The sequence below is a fragment of the Aspergillus aculeatus genome (assembly GCF_001890905.1).
Source record: "Aspergillus aculeatus ATCC 16872 unplaced genomic scaffold ASPACscaffold_5, whole genome shotgun sequence".
NCBI classification, from domain to species: Eukaryota; Fungi; Ascomycota; class Eurotiomycetes; order Eurotiales; family Aspergillaceae; genus Aspergillus; species Aspergillus aculeatus.
In genome coordinates this window covers 1248032-1267282 of record NW_017962980.1, presented here as the reverse complement: position 1 = coordinate 1267282, position 19251 = coordinate 1248032, and the positions used below count along the sequence as shown (strand labels likewise).

At 50.7% G+C, this 19251-nt stretch overlaps 4 protein-coding genes across 4 annotated transcripts; 2 read left to right on the top strand and 2 right to left on the bottom strand.

Annotated features, from left to right (window-relative positions):
• The first annotated feature begins 4186 nt into the window (after nt 1-4186).
• ASPACDRAFT_77277 (uncharacterized protein) lies at nt 4187-7118 on the top strand. Its single transcript, XM_020204926.1, has 3 exons — nt 4187-4798; nt 4920-6145; nt 6228-7118. The coding sequence occupies exons 1-3, from the start codon at nt 4672-4674 to the stop codon at nt 6708-6710; spliced, it is 1836 nt and encodes a 611-aa protein (XP_020057899.1). The 5' UTR covers nt 4187-4671; the 3' UTR covers nt 6711-7118.
• Nucleotides 7119-11459: 4341 nt separating this feature from the next.
• On the bottom strand, nt 11460-13349 carry ASPACDRAFT_77276 (uncharacterized protein). The gene is made up of 6 exons (XM_020204925.1): nt 12843-13349; nt 12772-12791; nt 12679-12715; nt 12561-12628; nt 12036-12508; nt 11460-11963 (listed from the first exon to the last, which is right to left on the bottom strand). Exons 1-6 carry the CDS (start codon nt 12982-12984, stop codon nt 11633-11635), a joined length of 1071 nt encoding a protein of 356 aa, XP_020057898.1. The 5' UTR covers nt 12985-13349; the 3' UTR covers nt 11460-11632.
• Nucleotides 13350-15306: 1957 nt separating this feature from the next.
• Nucleotides 15307-16721, top strand: ASPACDRAFT_26655 (alkene reductase; the record flags this gene model as incomplete). Its single annotated transcript, XM_020199439.1, has 3 exons — nt 15307-15564; nt 15632-16267; nt 16362-16721. 3 exons carry the CDS (start codon nt 15307-15309, stop codon nt 16719-16721), a joined length of 1254 nt encoding a protein of 417 aa, XP_020057897.1.
• A 1484-nt stretch (nt 16722-18205) lies between these two features.
• Nucleotides 18206-18517, bottom strand: ASPACDRAFT_59241 (uncharacterized protein; the record flags this gene model as incomplete). The annotated part of the gene is made up of 1 exon (XM_020203428.1): nt 18206-18517. One exon carries the CDS (start codon nt 18515-18517, stop codon nt 18206-18208), a length of 312 nt encoding a protein of 103 aa, XP_020057896.1.
• Nucleotides 18518-19251: the final 734 nt, after the last annotated feature.

The following is a 19251-nucleotide window of genomic DNA, read 5'->3' as shown; positions in this document are numbered from 1 at the left end:
TCTACCTGCTAATGGACACTAAATCTTGGCTTTCTCCTCATCGACCACGATCGACTTGCTGCTCAGGAGGATCAACAGACTGAGAACCAAGCTCCCGATGCCACCAGTATTACCCGGCCTCTCTTCCGGGAGAAGTGAGAGATGCTGGGTATTTATCTGAGGCATTCGGATTTGCAGCCATGGATTAATCGCTTCTGGACTTACTCAATCAAGTGCGCGTCATCGGTCCGATCAAGTCCTTCTGGTTACAAAGTCCTTTAATCAAATGTTATGGAGGCCATGAGGCCGCTTGAAGACGGTCTGAGAACTGAGTTGGTCGCCGATAACTTATCCCTGTGCACCACTTAGATCAATCACGAGTGGTGCTCTTGCAGAGCAAGCGTTATGGGGCATCTCTGGCCGCGACCTATTAACCCGAACAAAACAACTTAGGCTTGAACCCCACCAGAGACGAATAGAGTACTATATCGACGAATGCGTGGTAGGGAATTTACTCCTCTTGGAAATGTGATGCTCTCTTCTACATTGGGAAGAAGGACCGCCTACCTGGCATCGAGTGGTCCTGGCGCCTAATGCTCGAAGCGCCACCAACACACGCTGGCGCTGGCCAGGCACTGGGACAACACTACGGCAGTAATATTTTAGTCGGTGGGGCATGTTAAGGACTATATTCGCAGTCTTGAGTCCTAGACACATACGGGATCCCTGGGTGTAATGCGGCACAGTAAGCAAATATGAGGCAACCTGCCTGGAGAAAAGCTTCCCGGCATTGAAGGGAAGAGTCTGCTTCACTTCGCGGATTTTAACTAGCCTCCGTTCCATCTCCAGGCACATACCAGTGTGCAGCCTCGACGTTCTCCCGTTCAACACTCCATTTCAGTGCCCGTAACTGTTCGGCAAAAGAAAAGAAAAAGGAAAACAAGGAAAACAAAAGTTGGTGGCTTGGAGGCTATCCCGACCCAATGAGAGGTGTATAAAAATTATTGTGTTCTATGGAGCCCAAACCCCCTCGCCTTTGCCTAGACCTGCCCCTCCAAGTGATTATCGCGGATCCGGAATGTGAAAGTCCGCGGGCACTCCACTAAGGCACGGTCAATGTTGGAAATTAGACCCAATAATGTCCTTGGCCAATTCTAGTCCATGCCTCCTATTGGGTAACTCACTGATTCATCAACTTCGATGGATTTATGGAATATGCTCGATTCTGATGAAGAATTCCGCATAAACATGCATTGCATCAGTCCCGGATTTACCGAGCAAAGCAGTTTCGGTTTGCATCTACTGAGCATCATTGCGGTGGAGCCGATGAGAATGATATTCGGATTTGTTTCAGGCCGCAGTGAGTACCTAAGCCACGAGACTCCTATTCTAGCGTATGATTAATGAGACGCCATAATCACATCTGATTTAGACCATGACGGGGAGCTTTCCCCATTGTCCCCCTATTGGATGGCCTTCCAACGGGCCTTGAATTCGGCATATCGATTAACTTAGCAATTTCAGCTGAGTCACAAGTAAGTGGACATTATTCAAGTTCTAAGCTATGGCCATGACGTTGATTGTTGGCCTTACTTGGCGGATTGTCGCAAAATGTTTGCTAACGATCTCGGCACTTAAGACGAATGAACACCAGACCAATGTATTTGGATCGGGCTGTCTGGCTAACCTGCACAGGGTATTCTTCAATGACTCTTTCCGGTATAGACCAAAGTCTGCATTCATTCCGCGCTAGAAACCATGCAGACCCCGGAGTGTACCGCAGACCAAAACTGTCTCTTCAGCTCAGCACTGATACTCATTGATGGGATAGACTGATCCAGTCTGCTTTTAGCTCTCCTGCAGTTGCGAGTGAGTGCGGGGGTTCTACGTTTGCGGACTTATTATAATTCTAACATGCTTCAGCGCATACACTAGTCTATGGGCCTGCTGTAAACTCGCCGCTGTTGGAGTATCCACTAACCGTGATGCAGGCGGGAGCATTACTCCAGTGGCCGGCCGAAAACTACTTTGGAAGGCGTTGTCGGACATAATCATCAACAAATGCGGAGGTATTGTTCTCCTTCCCACTAGGCAAAAAGTGGGTGCTCTATGTTAGAAGGACCGTTCTTACATCCCAAAAGTACCGGTACATGACCTGAATAAAACGGATAGGGCTTGAGCCGACCTAGTGCACGTATAGTACCTTATTGGGTTGAAACTGAGCTAGCCATAGTCCGCGGAGTTCACAAATCCAGTTTGGTTTATCTCGACTTATTTCTGAATTGTACATCTACAATGACGAAGATTTTCAGGCTCTTGAAGACCATTGTGCCAAGTGCCGGATTCCCTTGGAACGAGGAAACGACTGGACATCTAATCAATTCGATGTCACAAAGCCCAGCCATGCGACAACGCAGTAAGACGATACCGGATAGCATGATTGATATACGGTCTCGGCCCCTAACCGTGAATATATGCAAGGTATCGAATCCGCATTGAGCCTGAAGATCGACATCGCGTGGGTAAACGTTGATTCCTGATTCTTCCGCGCGTGGGTACAAGTGCTGAGGTAAGATTTTATCCTTTAATTAGTCGGTTAACGCCGTACTTTGGTGGCTGCGGACGTTGGAGTCTGGAATCCTATAATTGGGGGGGGCCTCTAGAAAGACCACTAAGCCAGCAATGGCAGGTAAGAGAATTTACTACTACAATCGAAATTTCGCAAGGCAGACGCCGATCCTTCAAGCTCCGTCCAATAACTTAAGACTGTCTCTTTACCTCTTCCAGAGAGAAAGTGTGTACAGAGTTTGTTGTTGCAGTGACATTTACTCCAAGGTCAATTTAAGCGAAGATGGAGTACGGATGACGTTTTCGATTCTGGCTAATCAAGGTGCATGTGTGAGGCTCTCGATCTTTTCCAAACCAACCCTGAGCACTGCCCACCAATCAGGGGTCTACCAAAGTGTGTCCAGGGATAAGCCTCGTATCTGTGGCTTACGCAGGGTTCATGTAAGTCAGATGGCTTCAGAATCCTATCGGTGCAGCCGATGAAGGAGTTCTGCTGTGCTACGGTGTCTCATCGTTAATCAGTTCCTACTACCCCGTACTGCCTGCCCGAATCCACATTTCCCCCGATGCATCCACCTCGATAACCAGAATTATCTGCTGAAGATTCGGAAATAAACATGCAGTGTATTAGCTTGGTGGGCCCCCATGCCACTGACAGCACAGTGCTAGGTTCTGGCCTGAAGGATTCAGGTTCGTCATGTCCTAGCAGGGGGTAGGACAAATACGCCGTGACCAACGGTAAAACCTGAAACGGAGGTAAGCTAGCAGGATTGCAGTCCAACAAGAGTAATTCAATTGATTTTGATCGAATGTATTGATTAAATCCAGAGGAAATGAAGAATGGACCAGCGTCAACATCAATGGATGCTCCCGCAGGAAGCGCTAGGTGGGTAGTGGGAGCATTAGCTTCCTTTTGCTAAGGGGGAGAGTTTGAGGATTTGCATGAGTTGGAATCCTTCATTCATTTCTTATTATTTTCACGATTAGTTTATTCCGTTGCAGTCTGTAGATGTGGCCTCGAAAAGTACGCAAATTGGGCAGGCTCCAGGCTCCAGGCTGGAGATTCGACTAACCTTATTCGATCGGAAAGCCATCCTATAACAGCAACTGCTAACTTACTACTCAGTGCTGATGAGAGACATGACGACTCAGACTAGTCTAGTCAGGCCTGGGCAGGGACGATCCCCGGTCGGGGTGGCGTTTCTGCATCCGTGAGTACAGTACATTGAATATATTAATATTATTGAGTAGGAGGGCTTCTCCCAAGACTTATCTTACATATTAAGTCTCTTGGTGAAAAAGAACCCGAGCCGGACACGGAGACTGATTGATTGGAGCAGAGACCCCCTAAACGAGGGACAATCACCCGCAGCCAGAGCAATATCAGATCGAAAGGATGTATAGCAGCTGTCGCGCCATTTGCGGTTCGCCTCGCCTATCCTCAGCGCACGCACAAAGCTAAGGCGCTAAGGCACTGAGGCACTGAGGCACTGAGGCACTGAGGCACTGAGGCACTGAGGCACTGAGGCACTGAGGCACTGAGGCACTCACACAGTCCCTCGCTCTCGTACATCTATTCATTCATCCACTGACTTCAATCTGCCTTCTGACTTCCCTGGGCCTAAGGCCACACCCCCCCTCCTCCTCTCTCTCTCCCCCACCTGCCTCAGCCCCCCCTAAAACAGCCAGAATTTATCTGCAATAATTAAAATCCTTGACTGGAATTACCTTACTCGGATTTCGGTCGGTTTCCGTCTCGTCAGTGGTCCGCATTATGGTATCTTTTCTTATCCTTGCATGTGCAAGACATGCAAAAGAAGGGATTGCAATCCTTCCATCCATTCGCTTCTGCTTCGAACAAGTTTCGTCGGATAAGACGAGAGAGGGAATCGACTAATCGGCATAGTCAATTATAGTCTGCCAAGAGAGATCTCAGACTGGCAATACTTTATTCACCTGTCCTCCCTCAGAGGGTCCTTCTGAATTGCGACAGATAACCTTGTCTACACAGTTCTTCAGGACATGATCACCGTTGGTTTTAAATCAGCTAATCTCCCCATTTTACAGTCCCCACCATTACCTACGCTAGGCTAGATCCCCAGGCACCTCATTTCACCTTGAAGCATGCATCCCACCGAAGAGAAAGAGCACAGACAACTGGGTAGCAATCAATGTTTCCCGCCACCCTCCTCACAGCCTACAGCTGACGGGGACTTCCGGTGCGGAATCTGCAACAAGACATACAGTCGACGTAGGCTACCCTTCTCTTCTCCCCACATCTCTATCGATCAAGTCGTGATCCTTTGTCTTGTGTTTCACTGTGACAAACAGGCGGAATGGTATCCGAATTACTTTTACTGATAGCACGACAGGCGATTTGCGGGATAGGCACCGTCGCCGATGCATCAAGAACATTGGTCAGGAACGTCAGTCGAAGCGGAAGTCTTGTGATGCCTGTGCTCAGAAGAAGCTGCGTTGCTCTATGACTCGACCTTCCTGCAGCCGGTGCCTACAAAGTCGAAGGCCCTGCGTTTATCCAGCATCCTGCGTTCCTGTAACAGCATCCGAGTCTGTCATGCCTCAGGAAACCCCTGACCAGGCCACCACTTCACCCCTCGCCTCTCTCTATATTCCGCTGACTCTGGCTTCTGGAAATGGGCCGTGGGCGCTGTCAGCACCACCTCTGGAAACCTCATCTAATCCCGATGACACTTCGAGGTCTCCTTGGAGTCCCGCCACTTCTACCAATGTGGATTTGTTGACTCACGGCCACGGTGACAGCTCCGTATTTCCGACGCAAAATCACTGGCCCTACGAATCACCTGCTGGCTCTGATTATGTATCTGCGCAGCCTGACGCCTATCAATTGAATGACCACCTGCCTGGCCTCATCGATGACTATTTTGGTCACCAATCACAGTTGCAATATCATTCGCAGCATGGAACTACCGCATCATCACCTGCGGCCATGATGCCGCCGACGCCAGCAACATTTTCGAGCGAAACGTATTCGCTGAACAATGGGTTCACGATGGCGTCACTTTCTTCTGCCTATACGGAATATGCTTGGAGCGAGGGATTCTCGACTTATGATGAGGATGAGATCTTGCCTTTAACTGCATATCCCGAGACAGCGTCTGAAAATCTTCTTGGCCAGGGGTTTATGTCCAAAGGGAGCAATTCCTCCGGTAGTTGTGCCGATGATGTGATACAGGACATGGTCAGCCTGCTGAGAGAGTATCCTGGGGTTGCACTGCAGCAGAAGCTGATCTCCCCGTTTTTACATCCCGAGTTGCATGCTGAAGCCATGCAAACGCTGAAAGAGCCTCCCGAAAATACGCTGGCTATTCTGTCAGCTTATGTCACCTGTGCGGAATCTTACGAGAGGGCTCACGGTGGCGCCGGCGATTTCGACCATTTCCGCCGTGGGATGGAGAGCTGCATTACTCCCCTCCACACCCTCTGCATCTACCAGATACTCGATTTGGTTGACGATACCTGTCTATCCAATCTGGCTAGTGCAAGGCAGGGCCCTGATCCGTCCAACCACGGAGCAGGGGTGGTTGCAGCAATCCCAGTTCTTCAATCCATTAGCAAGGTGTGTACACTTGAGAATCCTTGACGTTTCCCAGAACCGACTAGCCAGAGTGCCGCGTGCTGACCTAACACGTCCTTGCCAGCTGGTCCAACGCCTATGCATTGTTTACGGGGGTCTTCTCCAGACCTCTCACGAAGAAGAATCCAACTGGACGCGCTGGAAATTCAGCGAGTCCCTGCGCCGAAACATCTATTTCGTGCACATCATCCACACGCTGGCGACCCGGACACATCATCTTCATGGTCATTCTTCTTCGACCGGGGGAGTGGTCTACTCTTACCCCCTCTTCCAAGCTGAAACACTACTGCAACTGCCCCTACCGGCTCCGGAAGAGATGTGGCTGGCGCGCAGCGAAGAGGAGTGGATGGTCGCACGCGCGCAATCCCTGCGGCCCTGGACGGGGAACCTCCTGAGCGGCGCTATGCCTCCCCATCCGCGTACGCTGCAGCAGTGGTTGATCCTGGACGAGATGGGCAGTAGTGGCAGTATGTCATCGTCGCCGTCCATCACCCGGATGATCCTAGCCTGCATCAGGGTCAACAACGACTTGGCGGCGGCGGCATGAGCCGGAAGGATCCCGAGGGCCCTGTCTTTTCCAGTTTTTTATTTTTTTTCTCATCTTTGGAAACTGGTTCCCTCTTTCCCTATATCTACTAGGCGCTATACTATATCCGGGCGCAATGACTTCTTTATTTCATTTTTTGCTGTTTTCTTTTTGCTTTTCGGGATTTTGTTCGGCGTCTGGCTTTGCGACGAATTGACACCCAGCGGGGCCGCGGGGAGGAAGACCGGGAGTGGGGGGAATAGGAAAGTGGACTAGAGAGAATGAGTAGTTATGAGTAGAAAGGCGAGGGGGGTACCATGCACCCATGCAACCCATGCACCATGAAATCAACTTTCAAGCCCCGGCCATCCCCCCAGCCTATAGATTTCTTTTCTCGAGGCTAGCTAGCTAGAAACCAATAGATTAGATAACAGCACCAGTTAACTACATCAGACCTGAATGACCTATAAGGAACTAAATCGTGTTGCATTTCCGCCATTCTTTGACCTACCATCTGAAGCTACACTACTCTACCGGCCGGATGGAACACAGTACACTTCCTCCTACTAATAGGTATTTCATGTCTAAGAAAGAGATGTTTGTTGTTCTATCAAACATTTCCGACCAAAGCCGGTCGGTGGCTGAGGCCCGGCGGGGGGGGGGAGGGAAAGTGGTTTCTTGTCTCAGAAAATGTAACGCTGTTGTTGTGTGTTCTTTCCTCTTACTACACACTCCTCCTCTAGATCTCCTCTAGTCCATGTATTCGTCATTCTTTCTGGGCATACAGATAGATAGTGTCTGATAGATTGGAAAAAAGCTGAAGTACGCGCCTGAACAATCAAGGCAGGAGGGAGATACACACACAAGAGAGATACTGTTGTCTATCGCGGTGGGTACAGGAGTTACGCGCAGAACAGACTAACGATTACCGTGCAGTTGCCCCTCTCCTTGGCTTGACACCCCCCACCCCTCTTTTTCATTGAGCATACCTGAGAACAGGTGTGCCGATTGCATTCTAAAGAAGGGCTAGATAAAGGGTGAAAGTTCAGAGAAAGAGTAGTTTACGGTAGGTATAGTAGAGAGGGCTGTTATGCTCCGGAGCTCCGCTGGACACACCTTCGTCTCGAGGGGTGGGGATGTCGCCGGCTTACTGCAGGAGGAATATTGCATCGGAATAGTGTGGGGGGGAGGCAAGGAGGAGGAACATGGTATAATACTAAGTGTTAGAGATCGACAGAGCTCAGTATGCCAGTCTGTTGTCTCCATCGTCGGATACCTTACAGGGCCAAGAAGCTCTTCTCCTTTCCGCCCTCCGGAGCAGGTACAGTCGCCACTTGCTTGCGTTTTCTTTCTAAGGCTCCCCATATCCTCCCCCACGCATATAGAACCGGCGAGACCGGAAGGATGTTTGGGGGGCTTGCTTCCTGCGTAGCACCAAGACACCGAACATGCTGCTGGTATTGCTGGTGTTGCAGGGTGACCTGTGCTGTTATCGCCGGATATTACCTTTGTCGGGAGAGAGTAATGTCGGCAGGATGTATACTCGGTTAATTCAGTGTCTCCGTTTGGTCTTTTGGCTTGAATCAAAGAATCCTTTGCTTTGACTCAGATTGTCGGCGATCCCTGCCCTGTTTCGATCCGATCAGAAGGCGAAATTCAGCAGCAGAACAGAGTAGCAACCCTGGGCACTATGGCCCTAGCTTGATCAGCCCGGAAATTCTCCGATACCGCATGAAAGTGGACGGCGAAACAGGACTGTACCTGACTCGGTGGTGGAGGAATATGCCGTATCTTTGTCCTAAACGCCACTGGGCTCCAAACCTCGACTAAGACGATGGCTCACAATCCGCGCCAATCTCGGACCATTGAGGTGAGCCAGCTACTGAGTTAGCACATCAAAGGCTTGAAGGACATACAGGTGATGATCCATCAACGTCATAAACAACCATCAGCGACGCCGTCTTTTGTCTTTGGGATCCAGAAGGAACCCAGTACTAGCGCGTTTGCTAACCCCGAACGAGTTTCGAAAGGTAAGTTAAGCTTATCAACAATATTAGAAAGAGGGGAGACCCTAGTCCGGTAGAAGGGAAATATGCAATTGCGTGAAATGGGCGCTTATCGTTCTTAACGCGAATGGTTGAAAGTAGATTGTTCTGCAGAGTCTGGCCGTGGGTTTCCTGCAGAGCTCAGAGAAGATAGAGTGATGACACTGACTGGATATCTTGTCCTCGATTGCGCTAGAAAGATAGGGAAGCATGCAATAAGGTAACATCATCAATTCAGTATGTATGCTTGGAAAAACAGAGTCGTGGTGCGTGGCTCCTCGGCTGGCTCATTGGCTTTGGCTGGGCGTCTATCCATATTTCGGCGAGGCGGGGGAAGGAGCTGGGCAAGGGTCTCGAAGAGGAAGGGATTATTGGTGGGCTTGCTGTGGTGTCTAGAAGTAGGATTTGACTGGTACTCTTAGTCAAATGTTGGACAATGCGATTGATAATTCTATGTTGTCATTAACCGGGTAAACCTACCAGGTGTTCGTTATCCATGCTAACCCCGGGCTCTATTTTCGGCGGCTGGCTGAAGATTTGGTGGTGTTTTTATGGCCCTAAGCTTCGAATAACGCTCGCATTTGTTTGTCTGGGCGATAAATGTTGAGCTCTACCACATCGGTAGTGGGAGAGGCGGCGTTCCTACCAGACAAAAAAAAGTGTTGAGTAAGAACGCGTTGCCTGTCTCATAGCACGACAAATTAATTGTCCGTAACTAGCCACGAATCGAACTTTAATAGAGCACGGAATAAGAGTGGATGCCGGTTGAGTCGACTGGTCGGTTCTCCACTGCGAAGAAAAAAAAAAGGGACGGACCGTGACCCGGTCCATCCGTCAAAACATCAAAACACCAAAACAAAGGACTCCGCGGGCCTGCGGCAGGCCGAGGTGTTGGGGGCTGCTGAATGAGAATCACCACTCACCACGCCCACCTCGGACCCTCGCTTGCATTGCAGCCTAAAGACTGCAGTCTAGTCTAGACTTAGGTCGGCATCTGCCAAGCACCGCTGCCAAGAGAAAGGAAGAAACCGGGGAGATCAGGGAGAACAAAGGAGAGCAGAGGTCCGGACCCGGCCCGGAGACACGGTTAATGGAGTCTCAGTCTTTACCGTGATTCTGATTGATACGTAAGTATCAAATAGCCCCTCTCTACAGAGAATTCACAGATGCGGCTAATAATGTTCACCAACATGCCCAGCTGTAGCTCTAGCTGACCGCTGGAGCGTCCTAATGAGGATGATAAGTTGAATGTCTGGTTCGAGCCTATTGATAGGCTTGCGATTGCATATGAGCTTGATTGCTAGGGGGGTGACGAAGCGTGCCACTGTGTCTATCGGGCTCGTCCTGCTTGTGATGCGGCTGGTGCTACGGTTTCCCGACGGAGATGCTTCTATGATGGCAGCAACCGCGCAGGTCAGGAGAGGGGAAGAAGGCGAGGCTTTGGGAAAGAGACAATCACATTCAGACAACGGAGAAAGTACCATTGGGTGTGGGTAAATTTCCATCATGCTGCGTACCTTTGGAAATAAGATAGCTTTGGTGCGCCAGAGGAAAGCACGGAGCACTTCACCGGAAGTACACTCGGATAAAAGAGAACTTTGGTTTCTTGGTAAGTGGAAACAAAGGCTTGGCTCGTCACCTATTCGTTTGACAGTATCGAACCGTATCGCAGTGCTGACGAGGCTGATGGTGAATCAACACTATTCCTTCAGCATAGTCCAATGGGATGATAAGAACATTATTCTGATTTCCCTGCCGACCACCACATTTTAATAGATAGAGGGGAGGAAAGGGGGGCGGATAATAAAAAAGAAAATAAATGTCGCGTATGTTGCGAGATGGGGTCTTCTCTGGAGGTGCACTCACGTCAATCTAGATAGTGAACTAGGCATTATCCTGATATTGTCTGTAATGTCACTGGCTTAGCTGACAACGTCGCATGCTTAAGGCTGCTCTCAACATGCTTATTCCTTTCTTCCTATGGCTCACTATCACGACTGAGGGTCGGTCTCAGAGCTCTTTGGCAACCCTGGAGAAGGATTTGAGCACGTCGAAGTGATGAAGGAGGTGTGCTACCTTTCGGGAAAACGAGGTTAGCATTATTTTAAATGTAGAGGTTTCAAGGCAGTCAGAAGACACGGCCAGGGTGGACAAATCAGCATAGGTAGATAGCCGATTGTATCCTATCTCGTCTGCTCTCGTTGCGTGCACCAGAACCTCGGTCAAGGTTGCTACCGTAAGTAGTTGTAACGTCACGCCCGTTCATGCTTGCATGGCGTGACAGATAGATAATCGGAACGGATTGGTACTCTAAGTGACCCGGTGTTGGCGCCTGGACTGTCTGACTGGAAGTGAGGATGTTTGAGACCTAGTATTGCACACAAGGCTTGTTTTTGCTTGGTAAAGCTTGGTTGGAAGTGTCAAGATAAGACATGGCTCTTGTGTCACTGAATCACGCAAGCCCTGCAGCAGGGATGTCTGAGTCAACGATTGGGTCTAGCATGGATGTTTTGGGGAGCTAGTTTGATGATGATTAGCAGACGGGGTAAGGTGGTCATTAAGTAGCAGTGATAGTGGTAAAGTACGGAGTACCTTGTACCGAGTAGGCAGGTAGTTGCAGTGGCGAGTCATGTGAGCTGGCGATGGGTTGGTTGTGTTCTTCAGGTTTGGTGGTGTTCTTGCCCCGTCTTCTGCTTTTCCTGCTTATATGCCCAGCTAAGGGTTCATGGAGGTATATGCTCATCATTATAGCTTAGGTAGTCTATTTATACATGTTCTAGCTAAACCTCCACCCAGAATCATGACTGCAAGAAGAATATTAGTCTCGTTAAGCACGGCCAGTGGTATATCCCATAACATAGGAAAAGAAAACGAAAGTAACCCCCAAGTGACTCCAACCTAGTGCTCCCTATCTGCCATGACCTCAACAGTCTGTGATACGTCAACCGTCTTATGAATACCGCCTGTTTCCACACTGGAGGCAACATCAGGCCCACCAGCAAAGGAAATAAGGTGACTTTGATCCGAAGCAGATTCGAGTCCATCGGCTCGACGTGACGTGCCCAAAGAAAACCTCTTACTGCCCCCGTTCTTCATCTTACTCAGTTGCAAGGATGAGGTGGGCTCGTAACGGTCGGAACTGTAATAGCCCTTCTTGCGGAGCTTGTTGACGAGAATGTTGATGGTGGGAAGGCAAGCGCATATCAGGGCGACCCCACCCTCCGCATTGCTGTTTACCAGTCAGTTAGGCTGAATGCTTCAAATCATTGAAAGCTGATATGAGCGGGAATCGAAGCCTTACCCAGACAGAATGACACAAATAAATACAATGGTCATATCTCTTGAGCTGCCATCTCTGACCACCAAAACCAAACGGTAAAGACTGAACGCTGTGGCCAGTCCACCAGCCGAAAGCATACCAATGACTCGCATTTTCTTGCTGCGGGACATTTGCAAAGACCACGTCAAAGGAAGAGGCAAGATCAGGATAATCAGGTCGGAGACAACACTAATGACTGAGTCGGCGATGAGCGCGGCTTGTTGGTCCATACATTTGGCCTTGGGGTTACCCGTCCAGTATCCTGGGATAGGGTCGCACATCCGGATTTTCACAATCTCGGCGATAATATAGTAGACAAACAGACAGGCCAGAAAGAAGTAGATCATGAGAATCTTGGTGCGATACGGAGCGAAGATGCGAGTTAAGATGGAGAGGAGAGCGACTTTGACCAGCAGGGCCATGGGGCAGTAGAGGACGGTGGCGACATAGCAAAACTGAGAGATGGAGGTCAAAAATCGTAAGTTATCGAGGCTCAGTTCAAAATACCTTGCGGAAAAGGACTTGGTGTGCAGTCGAAACATCATCAATGTGGTACCCTCCCCCATATTTTCCCACTGAATGCTGCGTCAGTCGATTGCAGTGTAATGGGCTCTGGAGGGCTCACCTATAATTGAGACGGAACAGTACCCCATAAACAGAATCTAATAGGAGTCAATCCTCATTCACAAAGATCTCCAGCTTTTCAGGTCCGCCGTACCCATGCTGCGAGACAAGACCCTGGGAAATGTTAACAATCTGAGCAAGTGATCTGTAGATCTTTTAACGTACAATCTTCCACTCCCACCCATTGCTTGTAGTATGTACGAATCGCGAACCGCAGGATTACAAAGACACTGACGATAGGGATACACAAGCACTGTGTGACGAAGTTGATGGTGTTCAAGACATCCTTTGGATCGTTCACGGTCATGACGCCTGGGGTAAAAGGGATAGTAGCGAATGAATCCCCAGAGGTCGACACAGCATTGACGAAAAGGATTCAGAACCCCATCGCACGTTCGGTGGGGGAGCCAGTCTCATTTGTATTATAAATAAATAGGCGAGTCCCAGCTCCATCGTCCGAGTGTCATTGCGCCTAGTCTTTCTCCCAGGGACAAGCACTGATGATGCCCACCGTGGCGACTCTGATAGGCGCCAGGCGAGTGTCTAGAGAAGCTCAAGTTTGGGTCGGAAGATGGGAAAAGGAAGCCGAGTTGAATGGCCTCCAGTCACAGTGTGAACAGCAGTCGAACCGTCGACTTGATCGACCCACTCAGTCGCGATTGAGAAAACGTAGAGGAAAACCTTAAGCTGACAGGGCAGAATGCCAGGGGTAGGATTCGAGAAAGGGAGACTGGGAGATTGGGCGGTTGAAACCAGCTGGTTGGTCACTGGGTCAAGGAGCTCGAGATTCGAAAGATCGTGTAGGTAGAGCCTCCACAGCAGATCGATTGTGATAGGTGCAGAAAATGATATCCATCTTGATTGCTGGTTTGGGAAAAGATGAACAAGAAATCTAAAGAGGAGAATGAGCGGATCGGATGCAGTGCCTGTACGTAGTCTAAACGAAGGAGTACGTAGAAGTAAAGGGACGGGTCAGATCGCCGTGAACACGAGGTCGTGATGACGATTGTTGTGGTCGCTGTCAATTACCTGATCCAGAATGCAACACACGGTACCTAGTAGTTCCTACTGTAGCGTCTACCCATTCAATCCAGCTACGCCTTCAACTCTCTCTACTATACGACTAACTCATCTCCTATCTCCAGTGTCCTCAAATTAGCAGGGACAGAATTTTCACTCACATCAGACATCAATATCCGAACTTCCGATGTTTTCAGCCGCAGGCTAATCTAATTGGTTTAGATTAATTTCCTCTTCATCCTCCGGAGATCATTCATCCTTCAGCCCCGTGAGAGCCCGCGATGTTACAGTTTAGGGGAAATGCAAGCGGCGCGACGACGACGGGCTATTGGCGACGCCACCACTACTGAGGAAATCGGTGCAAATAGCTTTGCACACTACTGCATCGGCGCAATTCACGCGACGTCCATGGCGCAAATAAACAATCTCTAGAGTTTCGCCACTCAAACCACTTATGCAAGCGTCAATCATGGAGTGAACGTCCAGCCGCGCTAGGATGGTTCATTATTTGGTTGAGTTGGGTCCTCTGGAACAGTCGTCGGTCGGACTGGCCAGTGAAGTCCTTTCATACACCCTCGAATGGAAGATGTTTCGGTCTTTCGGGGGTGCCACAAGGGAAAATTTGCTGCGTTCCGAGTACGCAGCAGGCAGCAAGTGTCAATGGGTCAGTTCATCAAAATCTGGTGGACTTGGCTGAGACGCCGACGCGTGCTCGAAAAAGCCCTAAAGCGACTAAATGCGTGCCAAGCCGATCGGGCCTGGTTTTTGACTTTCGCTTCTGGCCGAGAAGTGGAGATCTCACCTCGGCTCAGTCGGGAATGGCTGGAGTGAGGCGGTCGTTGGTTGGCGTTTCCGCTGCCAGGGTCAAAGGGGTGGATGGGTGATTGTGTGTTTACGTACCAGGCATATGGGTGACGGTAGGTGCTGGTACAACGGGCAAGGCAGGGATGTTGACAGTCGTCGACTGCACGGTTGACCACATGGGTCTATATGTCAGATCATTATTGACATTGTTTCCTCCTCCACTTTCCCAAGCTCTCATATCCGCACAAACATCAACATCACAATCTTCAAGGAGCACAACAAGGAGACGCCAACAATAAAACAGATCGTCGTTAGTCACCCACCGTCCCCTCCTCGGCCAGCCGGAAACACGGGTCAATGGCCTAGCAGACAATCCGCTCCACTGCCCAAGGTTCAACCCGTGTCTCCCTCTCTCCATAATTTCTCGTGTCGTCTCTTCGTCGCTGGTTGGATATTCCCACACGACCCAAAGGTCCCAAACCTGTCAGGCTCCATCTGTCATGCCTGTTATGGAAATGGCACCTGTTGGTCCCCGTTTAACACCCCTCCATCGGGCCATGGCCGGACCAGCAACCAAAGAGGAGAGGGAAGCGGGCCTCGAGAGGAAGAAAAGTCCATGATCCGGCCGGTGGGATGAAAAGCCCACTGCGGTGGCCATTGCTGTCCATGGTTTCCCCAATCCTGCTCCCCTTTCTGAGAAACTGTGCCTTCGCAAGAACCACTGTTCATCTCTGCCTGCAGCCACTGCAGCCACTGCATCCATCGCACAGAACCTTAACCCACCGTGCACACAAATATAGCAGTCATGACTGGCGATCAGCTTCTTCGAGAACAGTCCAAGCTCTTCCAGCCCCTGGCCATCGCTAATGGCAAGATCAAACTCAGCCACCGAGTGGTGCATGCCCCTTTGACGCGCAACCGGGGCGAGCCTCTGAACCGGATCAGCACGCCTGAGAATCCCAATCGGATCTGGTATCCCGGACAATTGATAGTCGAGTACTATCGCCAACGCGCAACGCCAGGGGGATTGATCATCTCCGAGGGCATTCCCCCATCGCTCGAGGTAATTAGATCCGACCTGACCTTTTACCTCTTTCGCCATACGAATCGATGTCTAACCTCTCCGCCAGAGTAATGGCATGCCAGGTGTTCCCGGTCTCTTCACCAAGAAACAGGCTGCAGGATGGAAAGCTGTCGTTGAAGCTGTCCACGCCAAAGGCGGATACATTTACTGCCAGCTCTGGCACGCCGGCCGTGCCACAATCCCTCAGATGACTGGATCGCCCGCCGTCTGTCCCTCCGCCAGTGTCTGGGACTCGCCCACAGAATGTTATTCGCACCCCCCGGTGGGCTCGACCGAGCCAGTGCGCTACGCAGACCACCCACCCATCGGAATGAGCGTTCCCCACATCAAGCAGACCATTCGGGACTATTGCGAGGCCGCTAAGACTGCAATGGAGATCGGATTCGACGGCGTCGAGATCCACGGTGGCAATGGATATCTTCCCGAGCAGTTTCTGAGCTCGAACATCAACAAGCGTACCGATGCGTACGGTGGCAGTCCCGAGAAGCGTTGTCAGTTCGTCCTCGAGCTGATGAATGAGCTCGCACAGACGGTCGGCGAAGAGAACCTTGCCATCCGTCTCTCGCCTTTCGGCCTCTTCAACCAGGCGCGCGGCGAGCAGCGCATGGAGACCTGGACATTCCTATGCGCATCGCTAAAACAAGCGCTGCCCAACCTATCATATGTCAGCTTCATTGAGCCGGTCAGCATCCCCTCTCTCTCTTTACCTCTCCCTGAAGGCGGCAGACCCCTCTCGTGCAGAGATCTCCAGCTAAACTCTTACGTTATGAATACAGAGATACGAACAAATCTTCTCCGTGGCCGAGAAAGATACCTTCCTCCAGAGCTGGGGTCTCTCCGACGTCGACCTCTCCTCCTTCCGGAAAATCTTCGGCTCCACACCGTTCTTCTCCGCTGGCGGATGGGATCAGACCAATTCGTGGAATGTGCTTGAGTCCGGTCGCTACGACGCCCTGCTGTATGGCCGCTACTTCACGAGCAACCCGGACCTGGTAGAGAGGCTGTACAAGGGGATCCCCTTCACACCGTACGACCGCAGTCGGTTCTATGGGCCGTTCGAGGACAACAGTGTCTGCTATGTGGACTACAAGCCTGCCCATGAGCAGGAAGAGGCCGAGATCCGTGGAAGGTTGTGAGAGAAACTTTATTCTCGACCGATCAGTCGTCTCCTCCGACCCCTCGCAAAGTGTATTGGGGTTTGTGCTTTGTAGCGTTTCATTAACGAAGAATGATCATGATTTGAATATAAGTTTTCGCCTTGATTGTCGCCTTTGGCGAGTCAACCTATGACAGATTCCGGTCCACTTGAGGCCTGCGCTTCGAAGTACTAGGTACTGTAGGAGCGAAGTTTATGAGGGGAAGAACGCCAGGCCTTGGTCTGCGTCGGTAAGAACGTGGCGTGTGGTCTGAGACACGTGCTCGACGCGTCCACCCCAGTACCTTACTACACCACCACACTCTAGTTATCGATCATCTCACCAAGAAAATCAAACAATTGTAGGTTGGTACTAAGTATGCCCTCAAAACCCGTGGCACATAACCCGATTCCCGACAAACACCTCTCCCAAAAAGAAAAGCCCCCTTATCAATCAATCTATTCCCCCCGCCTCAGCGAGAAACACCACGATCATGCAATCCCTCGGTCCGCCTCCTACACTACATCCGCAACCCTTCCCAACCCTCCGAAACACCACTAGATCAAAATTCCATAAAATCAATCTCCGGATTGCCCCCGTCTTTCAGGGAGTGTTTCTCTCGATCGGAGCCGATATCCAGGGTCCGGTAGAAGAAACAAAGCCCCTGACTCAGATTCATTCCGGAGTGTATCAGGTTTTGGCTCTGTGAGAGGGGCGGAGAGTCAGATTAATTAATATATTTGGGACGGGGGCCTGAGTCATGTCTTCCCTACACCAAAAGGGGTCTATGGGTTAAGTAGATTCGGGGTCACCACTAGGAACACTATAGTAATTACAGTCTGCATTGTGGTATAGGTGAACCTTTCTTTGGTGGTTCGGGGTTTTCGGGAGAGGGGTTTGTTGGTGCGTATTCTTGGAACTGCGTCGGTCGCGGTGGAGCGGGGCTGGATATGGGGGTTTGTTGGATTCTCTGATGACAATTAGACTAACTTACTGGTCTAGTTCCTCGATCAGAGGCGAGGCTTGAGGTTTTGAGTGTACAGTGCTCTGCCAGATGGGGATTTAGTCCTTGAGAGGGGCTCAGAGACCGGAGCATCGGTCAATAGGCAGGTCGGGACAAGAGATGAGACTGGGCTGAATCAAAAAGACTTGCGGCTAGGGACACCCACTATAACCAGAAATCCTCCATCGACCTTCGAATAGATCTCGCAAAGTGAAGAATTTCATGTGTCATGTACAGCATCGGCAAACGAACAATACTAAAAACAACATGTACTCAAAGAATTGCCTCCCTCAGATCCAAGCCAGTGCCGTACAGCCCAGCATGCAACCAACCACGAGGTCTTCACTTATGATTCAAGAAATAGGTATCAAAACCACCACGAACGAGCAAACTATATTCCACAAGGAATCAGCAACCTCCCTTCCCTTTTTCCGTTACACTATACTCAGATTTATCCACTCACCTTCTGACAGTTTCTCAGTCAAACCCCCTCCGTCCCCGCATGAGCCTGCACCGGATAGAACACCGGCTCGGGCCTCTTCATCGTCGAGTCGTCGGCGGTCGCTTGATGGTAGTACGGCGACTGCCCGTACTGCGCCGCCACCGCCTGCTGCGTCTGATACTGCACGTATTGCTGCTGTTGCTGAAACTGCTGGGCGCGGATCGCATCCTCCTTCTTCTCGCGCTTGCGGTCCCGTCGATACTTGATGAGGAAGTATATGACGCATCCGACGAAGATGCAGAAGAGGATGGGAATGATGATGACCTTGCCGATGATCTTGGCGACGCCCATGATGTGGATTTGTCCCAGGTGCTGTCCCGGGTTGGTCGGGTACCGAAGGCTTTAGGGGATGTTTATATGGATCTGATGATCAAAATGGCTGACGTGCGCAGAGGCTCGGAGTTGTGCTTGTGCTCAGAGTTAGAGATGCATCCGCTCGGTCGGGGACACTGGTTATATCTCCTTTCCCCTTCGATCAACTCCAGCTTCCATCGTTAGGCAATCATATTCTGGAGGCCTAGCAGGGAGGGCTCTGGAGTCCGCCAACGAGATCGCATGCTAGTCATGCTGCTGGGCGCTATACTCCAGGGTGTGATTCGGCAGGTGCGACGTGGGTGAGGAGTGAGGGGGCCAGACATCGACTATGCGGGCGATGGCTGATACATCACAGACGAGGCCCGTCACCTGCATATGAGACGCGCTGTGATCCCAGTAAGAAAGCTTAGCTGGGGGTGGATTGGGAAGATCCTGAGAGTAAGAGGTGAGCGGTTTTCATGTTGGACCAATCATGGGGTCCAGCTTGCCGCCGCGGGCGGGACAGCCCATGCAGAATAAAACCCATAGGGCTGTAGGGCCACAAATTATAATTGAGAGAGACTGAGATAAATGTGACAAGCAATATTGGTGTCTGCCTGGCTCATGGTCGGGCGGTTATGGAAAGGTCTTGGAAGAGAGCTTGTGGCCAGTGTGGAGGCTGGATACTGGCTCGTGGAGATTTCCTTATACTGGAGACAGAGGTCGTTCCC